At 39.9% G+C, this 19,947-nt stretch overlaps 1 protein-coding gene across 1 annotated transcript in view; it reads left to right on the top strand.

The window, feature by feature from the left end:
- Positions 1-19,947, top strand: part of npr1a (natriuretic peptide receptor 1a) — a 127,547-nt gene that overhangs the window by 84,301 nt on the left and 23,299 nt on the right. The window contains exons 6-7 of the mRNA XM_055219623.2: positions 15,923-16,017; positions 16,126-16,261. Of these exons, the coding sequence (XP_055075598.2) occupies positions 15,923-16,017; positions 16,126-16,261 (231 nt within the window). The remainder of the gene's footprint in view (positions 1-15,922; positions 16,018-16,125; positions 16,262-19,947) is intronic.

The raw sequence follows: 19,947 nt of genomic DNA, 5'->3' as shown, positions 1-19,947 counted from the left end.
TTAAATATATAAACAAACAATATACCAAATGAAAGAACAAACCCAAAAAAAAACTTTTCATCCTACCTTTATTAATTCTCGTTTTATCACCTCTCAAATATGAGAAGGTTTCTTCAAAAACACTAAATTTGGAGCAAAAAGCTGAGATAATTCCATTTTTGGGAAGGACTTTTGATAGAGATCAGATGCAGAGCGATCTTTAAAACATACACGGAGGTCACTTCCGGCTGTATAAGTTGCGCAAGTTCACCACCTGGTGGATAATAGCGGTATTGCAGAAAGCCGGAAATTCTCGTCAATGGCAGGGAAGCGTTTTCTAGTAATTGACGAGTTATCTCATCAATGGCGGGGAAAGAGTTAAATTCTAAATTATTACATATTGTGCATTTATCAAAAAGAATGCATTTTTTATTCATTATTAGGTTTTCTAAAACTGAGAAATGCTAAACTGTTGTGAAATTAAGAATGTCAAGACCTCTAAAGTGGGACCTGCCAAGACAAAAATAATGACCTCATAGTTTGTTTGTGCAAGCACCTCATTACAACGTAAAGCTACGTGTAAGAGATCAGTGCCCTCTAGCAGCCAGCAGCGTATTACAACCTGTGGTTATGTTTTAAGTTTTTTTGTCTTATGCCAGTTTCACACCGCAAGTGTGAGCAGCGCGTGTTTTTTTAGCACCCATATTAACAAGTTAGAGCATGCACACCGCTCGCGTAGCAGGAGCGGCGCTGAAGCAGCAGTGCTGCGATCGTTTCAGCATCGGTTTTTATTTTTGCTGCGCTGCTCACGCTCAATTAAAGTGACAGTGCTTTGTTTATGGTTTAAATGCTCATGGATTGACGCAAAAAAGTGACATTTTATATACATACTATTTACACACAGCACAAACTCGTATATTATGCAAAAAATTACTTTTATTTTGTATGAGATTAATCTGGATGCCCAGCACTAATAAAAACACATTCACTTGTCTGCCCAGCACTAAATGAATCCTCATCTATCTTAATAATCTTCAGAGAAACAGATTTAATAATGTGCCATGGGCTTTTTATGTCTGCCCCTTTGTTCCCCACAATGCTCTGTCCAAACTGATTTTTAAAAAAAAAGCATATGATCACTTTTGCAGTATCAGCTATTCTCAGCTATTCTTATTTGCATCTCACTTTTCCTTTCTCTGCTCAGCGGGTTTCAAAGAGATCATATTCCCAGTGGCATATTCCCTGTGGTTGTACTCTCTGGCCTCTCTCGAATTTCTTCATAAATTAGCACCATTTGGTGTGGGTTAAAACCCACATCCCTCTTTCTCACCCCTCACAGCCCATGAGGACATCCTTCGCACCATCTGCAGCAGTCTTTCTGTTGACTTCCTTCTCCTCTTTGGGCTTTATCTTCAAACCCATGTTGCACGTCCCGTCCGATTTCCCTCACTTAACGTTGTACCTCATTCGGGATATGGAATTTGATCAGGGGATGAGCCTGTCAATCCCCCCTCCCCACATGTCCATGATGATTAGATTAGCTTGCAACCACAGCTGAGGCCGGTGTGATGTCACTTCCCCAGATGGACCCCGGTGCTTTTGTCACACAGTAACAGGCCTGTCTATTCTGACCAGCTGTGTGCTAAACATAATGGTTTGTTTATCTTTTGCTTGCATATGCATGTATACTGTAAGTTAGGTATAGATGGTTATGCCCAAAAAAATGTTAAAGGGGTAGTTTTTTTACCATAAATGCCTTTTATCTTTAAACTCTGTAAGGATTTATATGACCCATTTATTGCTGTGTAGATATTGTGTTTGGATGATTTTCTTTATAACTTAATTGAATTAATTAGATCTACACAAATCAATCTACCTTTTATTATCTGTTATTATGGCAATCTACTAGGGGTGGAACAATACATGTATTCGTTTCGAACCGAATCGGTACGGGGGTCACGGTTCGGTGCATGAATTTAAACGGAGAATACACGGTATGAAAATAAAAAAAAACTTGCGTGCAAAATAATTAATGTAATGCGGAACTACTGTTAGATCCGCGGGTTCTTTATGGACAGCTAATCTGTTGCCCCGCTTTAGCTCTGAAGCTCTGATTGGCGCCGATGCAGCCGAGCTCCGCCTATGTATGCGCTCTATCAGAGCCCGTCTACATTCTCTGGCACTCTGCATTTTTTTGTCAGGTTCATGGTCCAGTGAGTGAAATAGCAGCGACAGCGAGTATGGCAAATGGTGGTGAGCATCCGCCGGCCTCTTTAAGATCACAAGTTTGGCAAAGCTTCAGTTTTCCAGTCAGTTACAATAGTACAGGCGAGAGAGTGGTGGAAAAGACGAAGACTTTGCGTCGGCGTTGTTCAGCAATTGTTAGGTATGTGAATGGAAATACATCTAATCAGGGCTCTCAAGTCTCACGCATTCAACTTGACACACACGCATTTCAGTCAGTTCAAACGCCAAACTTTGTATTTCTCACGCTGAGAAGTAGGAGATAAATTGTCCTGCTATATACAACAGGCATACGCAGGGCAGTTCTGTCAAGTTCGGCTGCTTTCAGTTTTTTAAGTGTGCTAAACTTTACGCAGCGCCATCAGCGTCAGAGTACCGCGAGAAATCTTGCGGAGGAGGCTGATTTCAAATCGCTCTCGCGTTACTCTGAAGTCATCCACTTGTCGTTTCTTGCAGCGCCTCGTGAAGTCGTACACACCTATTAATTCATCCTACAAGCCTATTTTTTGTTCTTTAGTACATTAATATGAAATAAGGCCAAAAATGTAATTTAAAAATGTATTTAGGTAACACTTGTAATACATTTGAAACGCTATTTGTATGAAAGATGAGTACAAGATTACTTAAAGTGGTATACATTTTTGTAATACGAGATAGTATGTTAAATGCATTTCAGTTCATATTCATGACATCTCAAAATAACACTGATAAGGACACCTATGTTTTTAAGATTAGCTTAAAAAAAATGGCTTCTTCATTTTTGTTTTGCTTTTTTCCTCCATTGTACCGAAAGTGAATCGAACCGTGAAGCCTGAACCGAGGTACGAACCGAACCGGGACTTGTGTGTACCGTTCCACCCCTACAATCTACTGTAACAGCAGTCCATCCTCACAAACATGCTTTCACTTTCTTCCTGGTATTCACTTTCTGTTGCTTCTCAAGACTGTGCTTTAGTTTCCAGTTAATTAGCAGCATTCAACAGTAAATACATCCCATTCAACGCCTGTGCTATCCTTATCGACCCGAGCACCAGACCCGCCTTGGGCACCTCTGGGCTGCTCAAATGGAGCCAAAAAAATCTTCAGAGATGACACTGAAAGAAAAAGGAAACACACACATGACAAAGCAGACCCCTCACAAGACCCAATCAACACAAAACTCAATTGTTTGAACAATTATATCCTTTACCTTCAACATAATATGGCTCTACAGTTAAAATTTTATCATTTTTTCATACTCAATTGAGGCTTAAAAAGTAACATTTATTATTAATAGAAAGAGAATGAAAATGATAATTTTATACTTTATGATTTATTAATCTGGGTGAATCTCATAAAATCTGTCACAGATGTGCCTGGTCATTTTTTTCGAAATCTAAAGAAAAATCTAAAGAAAGATGTTAGCCTAAAGTTGCATTCAGACTACCAGCGACTAACAGTAGCCGAGCAACACAATCCCATTTATTTCAATGGAAGCTTGCCGACTTCCGGCGGCACGAGCGAAAGTGACCGTTGGCGACTGGATTAGTGTTGGGCGATATGCCCTATTTTCAGATCGTCCTATCGTCAGCCTGTGAGATCGGCGATACACGATATTATCGGGGGGTGTGGCAGTAGTTTACTCTTTTTTATTTGTTAATTTTTACTCATTATAACAAGTCACTTGATGGGTGGACAAAAAAAAACAAGACCGTAACACCGTCATGACCGTAACCTTCTTAAAACTGATGCCATTAAAGCGAGCGCGTCATTAAAACCCTATCATGATTACTTAACAACTGTAAAAACATGCATCTGCGCACGCACACACACGTGCGCGCACATACAAACAATTCAATGCATTTATTTAGTGCTGTTGCAGAAGACTACACGTGTCAAGCAGTGGTGCTCTCATGAAGTGCCTTTTTAAACGCATCGGTCCAGCGGAACGCCATCATATTTTAAACACAATATTAAACATGAGGGACGTGTTGCTACAACTCATTGAAATGCATATCATAAACAGGATTAATACCTAGTGATCTGACTTCGGACAGAGCGCAGCTCTCTGCACGTACGCGAGAGTGAGAGAGAGGCGCCAATATGCAGCGGGTCATATTTTAAACAAAAAGTAAAGTTTGCCTCAGCTCGCATGAAACGCATTAAACTGAACAAATACATAAGGATTACTACTTTAGTTTATGTTTAGACTGCGGACAGACGCGAGAGCGCGTGCACGTGAGACACAGAGAAGCGCAGCTGCTCATGACGCGGCGCGCTGGATTTAGTGGTAGAAGGAGACCAAGACGCGCGCATTACGTGCAGGTACGTGCAAGAAGGAATTCTCTCTTTACAAGCTCTCCGCGTAAAGTGAAGCCCACAAACCCTCATGCGAGGAAAAGCATGCATTGTCGGTGTTAATATAAAATTATGATGATAATAATAACAACCATTCGCCAACTATCGTCTTGACTATCGCCATGAAAGCCTGCCATTGGCGATATGTCTGAAGATCGTCGATACACGATACTATCGTCTATCGGCACAACCCTAGACTGGATGGGGCGTGTCCAGTCGCGCAATAAAGTTGAGAAAAGTTTTAACTTTATGCAAATAATTCGACATTCGGGAGCGACCACCAATGAGAACGAAGCAGTGGAGTTCACGTCATCCATCTCTCGTCAATTACCGGAGTAGACGTTATTGTCAGGATTCTGCCGGTTTATTGTCTTGTTGTATATCTAGTTCTAGTATGGCAGAGTCCTGACAGTACAATGTTTTATGTGGGAGATACGTGGTTTCGGATTGTTCTATAAGACCACGTATTTCCTGTGTCTCGTCACTTTTTACCCGCTCCCTTACCTTTTATCAATTTCACCTGTTCCCCTCATTAGTCCTCTCTATTTAATGTCCCTGTGCTCTTTGTTCTGTGCTTGTGCGTTTGTCTAATCTACCAGTGAGTACTTTGTCCTGTTGGTAAAATTCTAGTCAAGTCTTTGTACATTTATATTAGTCTAGTAAGTGTCCTGTGTTTCATTTTGTTGTAAGTCTAGTCTAGTCAGTGTTTAATTTATCTTGTTTGTACTACCTTTTACCCCCTCGTGGGTTTAGTTTTTTCCTGTTTTGTTAATAAAAGTTCAGTGTTTGTTTTCATTATTGTCTGCGCCTGGGTTCTTAGAGACTTTGCCAAAGACATGGAAGGGAATAGGTGTTTTATTCCAGAGAACTTGGCCAACTCTTATTTCATTGCAGCTCTCAATGAGCCACCACCACTGCAAGAGCGGACGGAACTGACCCGTCTACCCTACTGGGATATGGTGGCCCGTCTCGAACAGCGGCAACGGGTTCAGACTGGCAAGACTGATTCGGGTGGATCCGCTTCCAGGCCATTGCCTCCCATTCCAGAGGATCACGTCATTGGTGTTATGGTGCTGGGGAACCCAGTGCTCTCCGTCCCAGTCTCTGAAAGCTCCTACCAGCCGGTTAGTCTCCGGGGTAAGAGAGAGCGGAGAATCACTTGTGAGTCGGCATCAGAGGGGTCCTCTTCGGAACCTGCTGCTCTCACCTCAGTCCTCACCTTACCTGCCTCAGTTTCTGCTCCTCACCCACAAAGAAAGAAGCAAAGAAGGGAGCATTGGCATCACAGTCAGCCTCCGTACCTTCCCCTTCAACACCGCTGCAACCCCCCTGGCCTCTGTAGTCCAGACAGACCCAGCGCAGCCACCGCAGCTGTCTGCGCAGCCACCGCAGCCGTTTTTTCCTGTTTTGTTAATAAAACTTCAGTGTTTGTTTTCATTATTGTCTGCGCCTGGGTTCTTGTCTTGCCAATTCCTGACAGTTACTCATTTGTTTATGACAGCCAGATTTAGAAATACCTCCTAACAACCTCAATTTTGACAAACGTAATTTTGTTAATTTCCATGGAAGCTTGGCAACTTCTGGCAACACGAAGTTGAGAACAGTTCAACTTTATGCAAATGACTGACTTTGGGAGCGACTACCAGTGAGAGTGAAGCATTAGAGTTCACGTCATCCATTTTTCGTCATTTACTGAGAGGATTGAAAGAGACAGGCGACACACAGCAACAAAGTCCCTGGTGGTGTGCATGCATCATATCGCCCGCAGGCCGAAGCATGTTTTCAATTGTTTCCAATTGAAGCTCTGCGTTTTTCAAATAAGCCAGCAGCTAGCGGTTTTCTTCTGGCTGAAAACCAGCGCTCACCATTTTTCTGCATTCAGCGCTGAGCGCCGAGAGTTGAAAATATTTAACTTTGGGTGAAAAGCTCTGCTTGTCGGTGTCAGTTCTCGCACCGCTGTCCAATCACAGTGGAGGAGGGGCGGACCATTACCACAGCAACCAACCGGCTCACAGCTGAAGTATCACAGCTACCAAAGCGCTCAGCTAAAGAAAGCTGGCACTCAGCTGAATAAACTTCTGACATTCGGCGTTCTCCAGACGTTTCAGCCCTGTTTAAAAGTTTTGGTGTGCACGCCCCCTAAGGGGCCAGCGACACTAAACTTTAAGCATGCAAATATTTTTGGGGGGAATTACTGCGAATATGGACAAGGAGTGCTTCGTCAATATAAGTTTTTCTGCTTCGGTCATCTTTGCTTTTCAGTAGAAAGAAAGGTCACCCCGTGAAGTACCGGTTTTCTTCTGGTCACACTTGTCCATGTGACACTAATTCGCAGTTCATAGTTTACCAGATTGGAACTTTGGTACGCAGAAAAATGCTAAATATGTTCACACGAGCTTCAGGTTTCAGTCCGACTCATTCGCATGCGAATGAATGAAACGAAAAGTGTAGTGTGACCGACCCTTAATACCGGGTTCAGACTATACAATATTTTTGTCAATATTTCGTTATTTTATTATGCAATTTTTTCTCCTAAATTCTTATTTCGTCATGAAAAACACATTAGACCAGTGGCGGCCGGTGACTTCTTTTTTTGAGGGCGCTCGATGCAAATAACTAGCAACTGACGTCCAGAAACAAGAGCGTAAACAAACATCGTAAAGGCCAAATTGTTGTTGCCATAGCTCCACGAACCTTTCCTCTGTTGCATAATACCACCTACCATCATCTCGCTTTCATTTTGCCATATTTGAGAGATACATATAGGCTTAATCAAAGAGGTTATTATAGGCTACGTATCTTAGATGGTAGTAGCTTTCAAAGCATCTGCACTCAGACCTTTTTCAAAAGCACTGCTGGTAACGCTTAATCACAAAAAAGACTCCATCTGTATCTATAATTCGATCCATGACTTTGCCACTCTATGAAACTGTATTTTACTGCAGAAAGGCACGTTATTGACAGACTTTGTAGACAAGCGGGGAAACGCTATCGACAGTATGAGGAGCTGTGAAGACGAGAGTCTTATAACACGCAATCAATTCCTCTTGATATTGACTGTGGACTCTCAATGAGTCATTCAATTAAAATCCAAAAGCTTAACTCCTGCTGTCTAGAAGGCTTTCTTTCAGACATGCTTGTATCAGCCATCAAATCTGACCCTTTGTCTGAGCTCTTGATTTCTATTGGATAACTTCTAAAGCGTAGGACTAAATTATCCTGTTTGTTCATTTGGTTAGAAAGTTCGGGAACATTTTACAATTAGGTTCCATCATTACATTAGTTAACCACATTAAACATGAACTAACAATTGGCATTACTTCTAAAGAATTGATTCATTTTAATTTATGTTAATTTAAACTTTAACTAATCATTTTTGTTAACATTAGCCAATGCTAATGAACATACCATTTTAAAGGTCCTAGTATGTACAATTTTGGTACTAGTATGTACCCAGTGACAACTTTTGTACCTTATTGTACCTTTTTTTCTGAGGGTGCACAATGAACTATGATGAACAACTGTATTTTTATTGACTAACATTAAGGTTACATTAAGATAACACAATTAAGATTAACAAATGCTGTAAAAAAATATGTTGCTCTTTGTTAGGTGTAGTAATATTATGTTTACTAGTGTTATTGAAAATGTTTGCCAAAAAGATCAGGGCTCCAGACTGCCACCAAATGGGGGCATTTTGCCACCAAAATTTGAGAGTGTGCCACTGAATTTTACATCCAGTCGCACATGTGTGACCAGTAAATTTGACCTTTTTTTGTGATGTGACACTGAATTTAAAACAGCACATTGTACTTTCTGCATCTATCATCAAAGTATTTATTAGTAATACAGTGTATTACTTAGTAGAAATGTGAATATTTGTCGGAGCCGATGGCGTAGTGGACAGTGCTCCGACATATGGTGCAAACGCACTTCCGGCGACCCGAGTTCGAATCCCGGCTCGAGGTCCTTTGCCGATCCCATACCCCTCTCTCTACCCTGTACTTTCCTGTCGCCTTTCAATTACTACTTTCTATCAATAAAGGCAAAATGGCCCAAAAATATAACTTTAAAAAAAGAAAAAAAAGAAATGTGAATATTTGGTTGGCATGTTGATTTATGGTATGTGCCCCTAAATTTTCTGGTTGCGCCCCTAAAATTTTCAGTTGGGGGCCACTGTGCTCCTAGTGAAAAAAGTTAGTCTGGAGCCCTGAAGATATGAAACATAACCTTCTCACGGATTTAGACATGAAACATCTGTAAAAGGCCGTCCACACGCATTATCAATCCACCCGTGTCAAACATTGGATGTCAGTCAACAAGAAGAGTTCAAGTTCATGCAATTGCTATGACTTTGCTTTCTCCTGAAAAGTGCAGCAATTTTTACGGGACAATTTGCGTGACATCTGATTACACGGGTGGGGAAAATCAGTCAGATTGCAGTCAATGCACCACATGATGCTTGCAGAGATGCATTGATGCGCTCTCTTGAATCTTGTGAAACGGACATAGAGTATAGATATAAATATAAAAAATTAGATAAATGTGTATTTTTATGAAGATGAGAAGATCAAACTTTGTCCATTCCCACACCCATGCAAACCATCCAAATATGTTATAAGCCTCTTCCCAGGACTCAACTGCTGTCCACAATCCCACTGATGGCAATATAAAGTTCTGAATGGTATCCTGGTATAGTAAGATTTACATGGACATTCACCACATGTTCCCACACATCCCGTACAGCACTGTGTTTTCTTATTAACAAAAACAATCCAAAGAGAAAACACTTAACTACTTATTGCTAAAGAGTTTGCGTTATGAATTAAAAAAATTTTACAGTCAGACTTATTTACATCAAAAAACCTACATGACATTTGCAGTCCATTATATATCCAGAATTGTATACTGTATATACTGTTTGTAAGGGTGTCACGATTTCGATTTTAAATCGTAATCTATCAAAATTAAGTCACACCTCGAACTTTGAATAAAAAAATGGGATCGTCGATGCTGCCACGCCCCCATGTCACGTCCGGTCGGGAAATTATAAAAAAGCGGGGGGGGGGGGGAAAGAACTCTCAGAGGTGCCTTTGAAAACGCGATTTATATTTTAAACACGAGGGATGTATTGAACCAGTTTAATCCGCTTACCCATTTCCTATCCCTATCGTGTTTAAAACTCCTAGGAGGACAAAAACCCTTGAGAGATATTTTAATCTCTCTCAAGGGTTTTTGTCCTCCTAGGAGTTTTCCCACAGGGTTTTTCTACAAGGGGGTTTTTTCATCCCGGGAGAGTCAGCCAACATTGGCTTAACTTGGCACTTTACTGTATACATTACATTATTACTACGCTCGCATGTACGGTTTATTCTTAGCCGCTGTTGTCTTCTTCTTATATTATCTATAGATTATTCTGTGTTTTTCCCTACATCTATGCATGTAAAGCTGTTTGGAAACAATTAACAATTGTGAAAAGCGCTATATAAATAAAATTGAATTGAATTGAATTGAATATTGCAACAACTCCTTGAAATGCATATCATAAACAGGATTACTACGTAGTGATCTGACTTCGGACAGAGCTCAGCTCTCTGCACGTGCGCGAGAGTGGCGCCAAGATGCAGCGGATTATATTTTAAACAAAAGGGATAGTTTACCTCAGCTCGCATGAAATGCATGAAACTGAACAAATACGTAAGGTTTACTACTTTAGTTTATGTTTAGACTTTGGACAGATGCGAGAGCGTATGCACATGAGACAAATGCTCATGACACGCTGGATTTATTTCAGATGCTAGGAGTCCAAGACGTGTGCATTATTGCAAGAAGGAATCCTCTTTTTGCAAGCTCTCTCGCGTAAAGTGAAGCCCACAAACCCCCATGCGAGGAAAAGCATGCAATGTGCATGTTAATGTGAAACTATAATAATGGCATAGCATTTTTTGTCTTTCAAAAAAAATTAAAAATCAACAATAAAATCAGGTCCTTAGAATCGAAAATGTAATCGAATCGAGGATTTGGAGAATCGTGACACCCCTAACTGTTTGTGAGCAGTGGTCTTCATCATTGACAAGCACACATATCCTGCGCTTGCTCGTGTTTGTGAGCCATCATTGACAAGCAGTACACAAACCCTATGTGTGCTGTTTGCTGTGATCATTTTTAATGATAGAGAGTACGAACCATTTGATATTTGAGATGAAATAAAACTTACCGCTGAATTAAGGAGATCTCACATAACTCTGTTGACTATGTGACGTGACAGTGAGCACATGATCCTTTCAAGGTTATGTTTAATATAAAGTTGTAAAATGATTAAATTATCTTGATACATGCTCAAAATGAGAACATATTAATGCAAGCATATTTTTATCACTTTGTAGAGGCTTTTTGGAAAAGAAGTCACATTTAAGTTTCTATCAAAATAGATATATTGCGCTGCAAATATAATATTTATTTATATCTTTCTGTCACACACAGTGCTACATAGACAAACTACATAGACTACATGTTTTTGGCTTTCATGAATTTCATTTCCATTTCACCGTACTACTTTTATTTGTAAATACCAAGCTAATTAGAGCTGGTATTAAAACAGGAAAGCCAAGTCTGTGTTGCTTTTTTTTGCTGCCGTTTCATGCAGACGAGAGGCTGTCAAACTAACGCTCACGCTGATGTGTAATTACACAGACATAACCTCATGAAATTATGTTTTTTTGTAACATCAGTGTGTCTTAAAGAGCTGTTCCAAACAGTAGATTCTGTCTCAGTAATTACTCTAATTCATTCAATTTTTTATGTAAAAAAAAAGTCTGGTATACTCTAGCTTAGGAGGGAGAGACCTGTGTCTTCAGTACAGGAGAGACAAACACCCCGAGCATGCATACATGCACGTAACCCCACTTAACACACATGCGCACTTATGCGTGCACGCACACACACACCACACGGGCAGCCCTTATTAGTGTGGCTCAAATGAAAGCCATGTGATTTCATGTCAGGGCTGAAACTCTATGCTGCCAACTGAACCTGGCTCTCCACTGGGACCTTGGGAGCCCAAATCACCGGCACTGTCTGCACAGTAGGTGAAAGAGGGATGCATTCATGTTGCATTGATTTCTTATCACAGCCTTGTGCATTTTTCCTGTTTTTCACTCACTCCAATTATATCTCCGCTCCCAAGTCATTATTACATCTCACTCATTTCCATCCCAGTCTCACTTTTCTCTTATCGAGCAGTATTGATCAGTATCAACAAGCAGCGGTGGTGAAAGTCACTGTCCACCCTGCAATGCCAACGATATTCACTGGATTCATGACATACATTTCAACTTCATGGGTTGAGAGAATTTGCAGCTTGAAAGCACAAACCGAACAGTCATTATGCAGAAAACTACTAACACACAATGTGAGACATTCAAACTCTTTCACACCACTTAGACAAGGAAATTGAAAAGTCTTCTGGGGCTAACCTCATGGGGGATGAAGTATTTTAGGAATAGCAAAGCTCTTGGATCAGATTTTTGTGAGTCAGCCAAGCTCCTTTACTATACAGTTATTTGCCGGTGTAATTTTAATGCAACATAATGAGAAGCCAAGAAGGTTCGAGCTTTGGCTGTGGAGCTTGCATGTTCTCCCTGTGTCAGCGTGGATTTACTTTGGGTACTCAGATGTCCTCCCAAAGCCCAAAGATGTGCAGGTTGGGTGAACTGGAGATGCCAAATTGTCCTCCCTCAACTTGTGTGTAGATTAACTGGTTCTCGCCATTAATGTAGCCAATAGGGATGCAACAATATAGTTAAGCGGCTTTGTACTTTTGTATCGATTGTACGGCGTAGCCTACGCAGAGATGGTGTAACCTGGTGTGCACCTCTCCCAAAGTGTAACAGCGCGTCAGTGCTACACGGACCACAAGCGCTGTGATTGGTCTGCTAAAACCCCTCCTGTCAGGTCAAAAAGATCTGCATCGCATTTCCTCATACCGATTTCCACTCACGACACTAAAAACAAAGATGGGCCGAGTTGAGATGTGATATTTAACTCAAATTGCAACAATATTCGCTGACTATTTACCTCCATCACTGCTGGTTTTCTCAAATCATTGATATATACACTAGATGTCGCCTTAGGGTTCTAAACATGCGTCAAAACCGCCGCCATCTTGGAACAGGAGTCCTGTCATAGGAAGTAGCTAGGTAATGCTGCTATCTCCGCCTGTACTTCGAATCCATGGACGATGCCGGACTTTTGTGCTGCGTATGGATGTTAAGGCTACTAGCACTATGCATTATAGTTAGAAAAAGTAGATTTTCAAAATATCACAACTTTAATTTTTTTCTGGACTCAATGCTAAATACATGTCTGATTGTTGAAACGAACCAAAAGAAAACCTAGAAAATTGCATTCATGACGATTAATGGTGATTTTATTTCCGTTACACAATTGCCTACAGTGACGCTGATGCAGGGCTCCCCTGTTTCAAGATGGCGGCACTATTTGACGCATTCGTTCCAATGAACTGCCGTAGCCAAGGCGACATTCTAGTGTACATAATATGTTCTCAAATAACATACACAAGCTTCTTAATTTGTGGGTTTACTGGGCAAGTTGCTTCTTCTTCGGCTGTTGTTCTGCTAGTGTGGGTTACACGCCTACTAGCGGAATGAAAACCCACAAATAGGCTACGGCGTAGGCCCTACGCAGAAGTATAATGAGCCCTTTAGTCCACTGTTCAATACGTACCTCGGTTTTTAAACCACAGTTAGCGCTCATTTGCATCATTCGCATCAGCCTGCGAGAATTTGTGTCTATTTGCATTTTTTCATTGACTTGTATGTAATCTACTCGCGCAAATAATTAACCCACACTACAGATTTAAAAGATGGCGGAGAAGCCGTGGATTGGTGTCTCTCTTCTCCGTTCGCCATGGAGCATGTGTGAAATCTGACACTAGCATCGCAAGCATAGTTAGCCGCCTGTAGCCCATAGTGACTTGATATTTACTTGCGTGGAGGTGCGCGGATTTGCAGACATGTGTACAGATGCGCAGCGAAAAATAAAACGGACAGATTTGGATGCATAAACCCGGAAAACCGCAATTCATATGCGTGCATTGAACCGTGGGATTCTTACAGAACGGTTCGATATTAGGGATTGTGGCATTCCTAGACAAAGATGCTGGAATTACTTTTAAAAATAAATCAATAAACCATGATATTATATATCATGGATAGATTCAAAGCATGCATGGCATGCTAAACACAGACTAATAATTAAAGGCGGAGTCCATGATGTTTGAAAAACGCTTTGGAGAAGGAGACGGGCCGACTACCAAAACACACTTATAGCCAATCAGCAGTAAGGAGCGTGTCTACTAACCGACATTCTTTGTTTGGTTGCGTATGTGTGGCGCGGATCCAGATTCTATTGGGGTAGAGGCGTGTTTGTTTAGGTGATTTCAAATATCAACATTGGCTTTCGAACATCGTGGACTCCGCCTTCAATCCCATCCTCCTTTGACCCGTCAAAATGTTGCAGTGATCCGATCATAGGGCGTCACCTTGGTTTTTCATGTTTAATACATTGTTGGTGATCAGTCAGATTGCACTAAAAAAGTGCTAACTCTGTATTTCGGTATTTTGCAAAGGCTAAGTTTGTAGATGACAGCAGATGGGTTGTAAACAAGATTTGGTGGTCTTTAATACTGGAGTTTTTTAAAAGAGAACTTTCATATGAGCACAATATCTAAATATAGAGTTTTGGTATGCAAGATAAACTTTGGTGCCCTAAGGTCCACAAATCAATAATAAAAGTCTAGAGAAACTTAGCTTTGGGCTTGTTAAATCACAGCGTATTGAATGTCTCCGCATGAGTATGCAGAGCGCAGGTATGAGGCCTTCTGCCAGGCCTTGTTAAAGCTCAGGTTTTGCATTAATGCTGAGCACGGAGAAAGAGTCAAGTTACTTGGCACAAAGTGTAGATCTGTGCCTGCTAACTGCTGAATGCATCAATAATGGGAAGATCTATGAGATAAATGAGGGTGATTATCTCTTAACCTTTTTTCCCATGTGTGGTTTGGCCAAGATTTCTTTACCTACAGGTGCTGCACATCTGTCGCTGCTTGCCTTAGTGCTGTGCTCATCTATCTATGCTATTTAAACTGCTAAATGATGAGCAGTTAATGATGTGCCAGGACAGATTTAGCCAAATGATAAATACAATATTTCAGTCTCCACTTTTTGAGACAAGTATATGTGTACATTTGGATTTACAATATAAGACACAATAGGTCAATACAGTGATTCCCAACATGGGGTCCGGGCCCCCTTTAGGGAGGCGCAAGAGTTCACAAGAGGGGTGTGCAACCTGTTTGCTTTGAGCTAAAAACAAACAAAAAAACATAAACATGTATACATTATAAAGTTGTTTATATGTTAAAGGTTTTACATTTGTGATGCTGTCAATAAGTTGATATTGTATTGATTCACTAGTTTTTTCCCCCTCTTTTTTCTCTCTTTTTTTCTATTTCTATTTTATTGTATTTCTTATTATCTTCTATGCATTATGTATCATTATTAGTTCCAGTATTTACTTTGGACTAAGTTTATAAAACTGTTACTGTAAATGCTAGTACTCATGTTCACAAAGAAAAAACGAATAAATCATTGATGAAAAAATTAACAAATTGAAAATGTGAATGAAAAATACGCCCAATGAAAACGCAAAAACTTGCATTATATTGGTTAAAGGTGCAGTGTGCTTTTAGTGGTAAGGTTGCGAATTGCAACCAACGGCTTAGTCCATGGCTCACCCAACGCTTATGAAACACATAGAGAAGCTACGGTAGCCGCCACCGGACAAACGTGTCATCGTCGGATACAACTTAGTAAAAAAATTGTCCGCTAAGGGCTTCTGTAGAAAAATGGCAGCACAAAATGGCGACTTCCACGTAAGGGGACCCTCTGTGTTTGTAGTTAACAAGGTCTCGTTCTGAGGTAATAAACACATAACGGTTCATTATAAAAGGTCTTTATACACCCCTCATAATATAGTTTTTTATATTTTTTTGCATTTCTGTCAAAAGATCCTTCTAAAAATTGCACACTGCACCTTTAATGGATACATCGTCATTTGACATTTATATCGCAAATGTTTTGTGCAAATCTGTAACCAAGCTCTTCTCCATCCAAATGTATGAAAATGTTTACGTGCTAGACCCACAATTTACCAGCAAATACTTAACAAGATCACATTAACAAGCAGATTGACTATTATTTATCCATGGCAACAATTTGATTTTGCTGACCGACAAACCATTTTTGTTGTATTTTGATCATGTTCCCATTTTTTCTTTTAAAAGGCGTCACCGGAGTCACCCAGTTGGATGAGTTTGGTGATCGGGAAATTGATTTTGCTCTATGGGACATGACCGACACAGATTCAGGAGTTTATCAGGTATTCAGTGTTTAATTTGATCACATACAGCTCTTTATATTTAATATTACACTGCTAAATCTATCTGATTGCAGCTCTTCTGATATGATCCATGTGTGTGCGTCCCAGATTGTGTCCGTGTATAATAGCAGTCAAAAGCAGATGATTCCAGAGCCAGGGATGAAAGTGCACTGGCTAAAAGGAAGCCCACCTCCAGATATCCCACTGTGTGGCTTTAAAAATGACAACCCTGCCTGCCTGGCAAGTAAGTGAAGACAGATATAACTCCATACAACAATGCACTCATAAAGAAATATACTGGATTTCACAACTGAATTCTTGCCGCTTTGTTCTTTTACTAAATGTGTTTCAAACTAAAGAAGTCGCTTCACAGCTTGAAATAATCAAGAGTTTTAAAAGTTGTGTTGCAAGAGGTAGCACACTTAATCGCCACATGTATAAGAGCTATTGAGTCACATGTACTGAACTCCTGATCTTATTCCCTTATTTCCTTCAACAAGTTAATTAACGGTACCTAACTATTAAATTATACTTTATAACACTATACGGATGAAAGATTTGGGACATCTAATAAACAGGTTTGTCTAATTTAGTCATTACTGTCAACACAAATCTTAAATGCTACTTCATTTAATAATAATCTACAGAATTGTGTGTTTCTATTAAAAAAAAGAAGTTTGGGCAGCGCCCTTTTAGTGAAAGAGATGTGATTGGCCCATGCTCAAAATGTGACTTCTGCTTTTAACTCATCCCAGTAAGTAGTAAACGCACATACTGCAAGTCATAAACACACACACACACACACATCTGGGGCAGTGGGCAGCTATCCTTGGAGCACCCGGGAAGCAATTAGAGGAAATGTGCCTTGCCAGGGGGCACCTGAGTCGCAGCCTACCAGCTGTAAGACTCTAACCAACGACTTTAGGATTACAAGTGTGACTCTCTAACAATTAGACCACAACTGCCCAAAGCAAGACCCCAGTTGAACATCTTCGGTATGACTTGCAGGCTTCGAGTCAAAAAATCTCATGGAAACAACATTTGTTAAATGGTATTGTACTGTATAATATAGTTAGTATTAATATTTGTTTTGACAGGAAATCCTGGTATAGATAAACATGTTTATTAGAAGGGGCATCCCAATACTTTTGTCTTTATAATTATATTATAGTATAGTGTAATTGTATGAGGAGCTGAAATGCAAAAGCTGCTAAACGCCACTCCAGTCAATAGTGAGATAATGATATGCATCAAATCCACTTAATCCCGGCCTTAGGCCATTCATAAATACTGCTTTGTTGGCAGAATCCATTAAGAGTCGGATAAAAAATGCTCATAAAAAAATTATCTGTCATATTACATAAAAAATATAACTTTAACTCTTTCTCCGCCATTGACAAGTTATCTCGTCAATTAAGAGAAAACATTTCCCTGCCAATGATGCTTTCCTGACAAGTTTTTACGGTAGCGTGTAATTCCGCTATTATCCACTACAAATTTATAAAAAAACTGATGCAAAAACGAATTGAATTAATTTTAAACTCTGTGTATGTTTTGATCATTGTTCTGAATCTGATCACTAACAAAATTCCTTTTCAAAAATTAAATTATTTCAGCTTTTTGTTCAAGATTTTGTATTTTTGAAAAAACCTACCCATATTTAAAGGAACAGTATGTAAGAAATGTATATCAATTAATCATAAAATGGCCCTGATATGTCACTAGACATTAAGAAATCATTTTCATTTCAAATACTTAAATCACTGATCACAGTGGTCCGGCCAGGATATTGTCCTTTAAAAAGTGGAGTTGCAGCCCTCAACTGATGTTTATGTTGTCATTTTGTGTATTGGCCACCAGTTTTGTTATTGCAATACCAGTTTTAGCCACAAGTTGTGTGATTGCAGTACCAGTTTTGGCCACAATACTACATACTGTTCCTTTTAAGGCACACCATGGAACTTTTTGGTCACTAGGGGGTGCTAGACATGTATTTTTCACTTCTAGCGCCCCTAGAGCCCACAAGCGCCGCAGCACTGTCGCAAAGGAAAGGAACTGGCCAACCTTAAAACTAAACTAAAAACTAAACATTTAAAACGCTAAACGATCAACATTTTGAGACAACAGGGACAAACGCAGTCATGTTACAACTTTCTGATGAGGAACTCGTCGTGGCAGAAGCCATTTCTCAATCTGAAGGTTGCAGCCTCCAGATGTCGTATTTCTAAGCTGTATACGTCATCAAGACTGTCTTATTTCACAATATTAACAATTACAAAGTTGACTATTATACTTAGTTAATCGTAAATTGTTGCAGTATGCTTATGACTTGCGAATGTAATGCTCAGTTTACCTTAATAACCCAGGCTTGATGACGTGTGCAGCCTGCATATTTGACCTCCGGAGGCTGCAGCCTTCCAATTCAGAAACGACCAGAAGTATTTCCTTGCCTTTTTCCAAACAAATATTGTTGCATCGTCTCTCTCTCTCCCTCGCCACCAGGATTTTTCGCAATAGCGCTCGTTTTTCCTCTCTTTTGTGTGAAAATTGTCGCAACAAATCCAAGTAAACCGATGTGGTCCAAGCAGACCTAAAGGCTGCCGCTTTGTAATACGTCACGCGAGTGACAGCGGAACGCAGCAAATGAGGAAGAGAGAAGAGAGAAACGCTCGGATCTGATTGGTGAATGAATAGGGTTTGGTTTTACACTGTGTGAGTTTGAGCAAGTTTGACTGCTATTGCATCCTGGATTGTAATGTAAATACATAGACAGTAAAAGAAAGGTAAATACGTGAACACCGCATCTGAATACAGGGAACCATATGCAAGATAATCGCCGTCATTTATAAAGAACATCGCATTTATGTATGAATCAAGAGTTTATATAAAAAAAATGCCTTAAAGGGGAATCGAACCCGGGTCGCCCGTGTCATAGGTTCGTGACACTAAAAACTGTGCCACAGAGTCACATAATTGAAGCTGCTCTCTACATTCCTTAAGTAGCCTCCAGCAAAATTCACGTTAAAAACAAATTGTGTGGAGTGACGTATGCCGTAAAGCAGTCGAATTTTGTAGTTTTTTTTGTGCTCTGGTTACTACCAGAAACCCTAAGTTTTAAAATACGAGTAAAAGTGATACAGACCCCGTCAGGCTATGGTAGACATGTCATTCAACCTATTTAAAGTCGATGTACTATCACAAGGGTCTTGAAAATTTATTATGAAGGTTGAAAAATTACATGGTGTCACTTTAAGAGGTTATAAAAAGAAAACACATGAAGATTGGATGAAAGTTTTTTCCCGTTTTGTTTGTTTGTTTGAAAGCAGAGGGTCTGTTCTTTCATTTGATATATGTTTATATATTTATAGAAGAACATTTTCCTGCAAGGCATTTTCTAAAACTTTTGTGAAAATCACAAAAAATGCTGTCGGGCAACTTAAAAAAAAATAAATGCTGGGGGGAATGAGTTACGTTCCTAAGAGCTTTTCTCGATTTAACATAGTGTATGTAAGTGGGATGAAATGCTTAAGAGTTAATAATTAGTGTGATAATTAAAAAAATGTTGTTTTATTCTAGCCCTGTAATGATTTTTAATCAAATTAAAGTTAATAACAAATCCAGAGTTACAGCCCATTAGCCAGGGAACCGAAGAGCAAAATTCAAAAAAGACACTTTTAGACTTCTATCTGAACCTTTAGAAAGTGTTCCTTGTCAAAAAGTATGTCAGTTGCCTTTTTCATAATTATTGGTCAACGGTGTTCAGACGGTTATGGTCATCGACCCATAAATGTTTCCGTTTGGTCGATAGATTTTCAGGTTTGTTAGCGCATTAGCGTTTTGTTCCTGTAACAATGGGCTGCTTATGCCAAGTGAGTGAGAGCGAGAAACTAATCCATATGCAGAGAAGTTTATTTACAAATCCCAAAAGGC

This window comes from Misgurnus anguillicaudatus, chromosome 20 (assembly GCF_027580225.2).
Source record: "Misgurnus anguillicaudatus chromosome 20, ASM2758022v2, whole genome shotgun sequence".
Lineage (NCBI taxonomy): Eukaryota > Metazoa > Chordata > Actinopteri > Cypriniformes > Cobitidae > Misgurnus > Misgurnus anguillicaudatus.
Note: the sequence above shows the minus strand (reverse complement) of the source record. Positions and strands in the feature narration are given on the sequence as shown.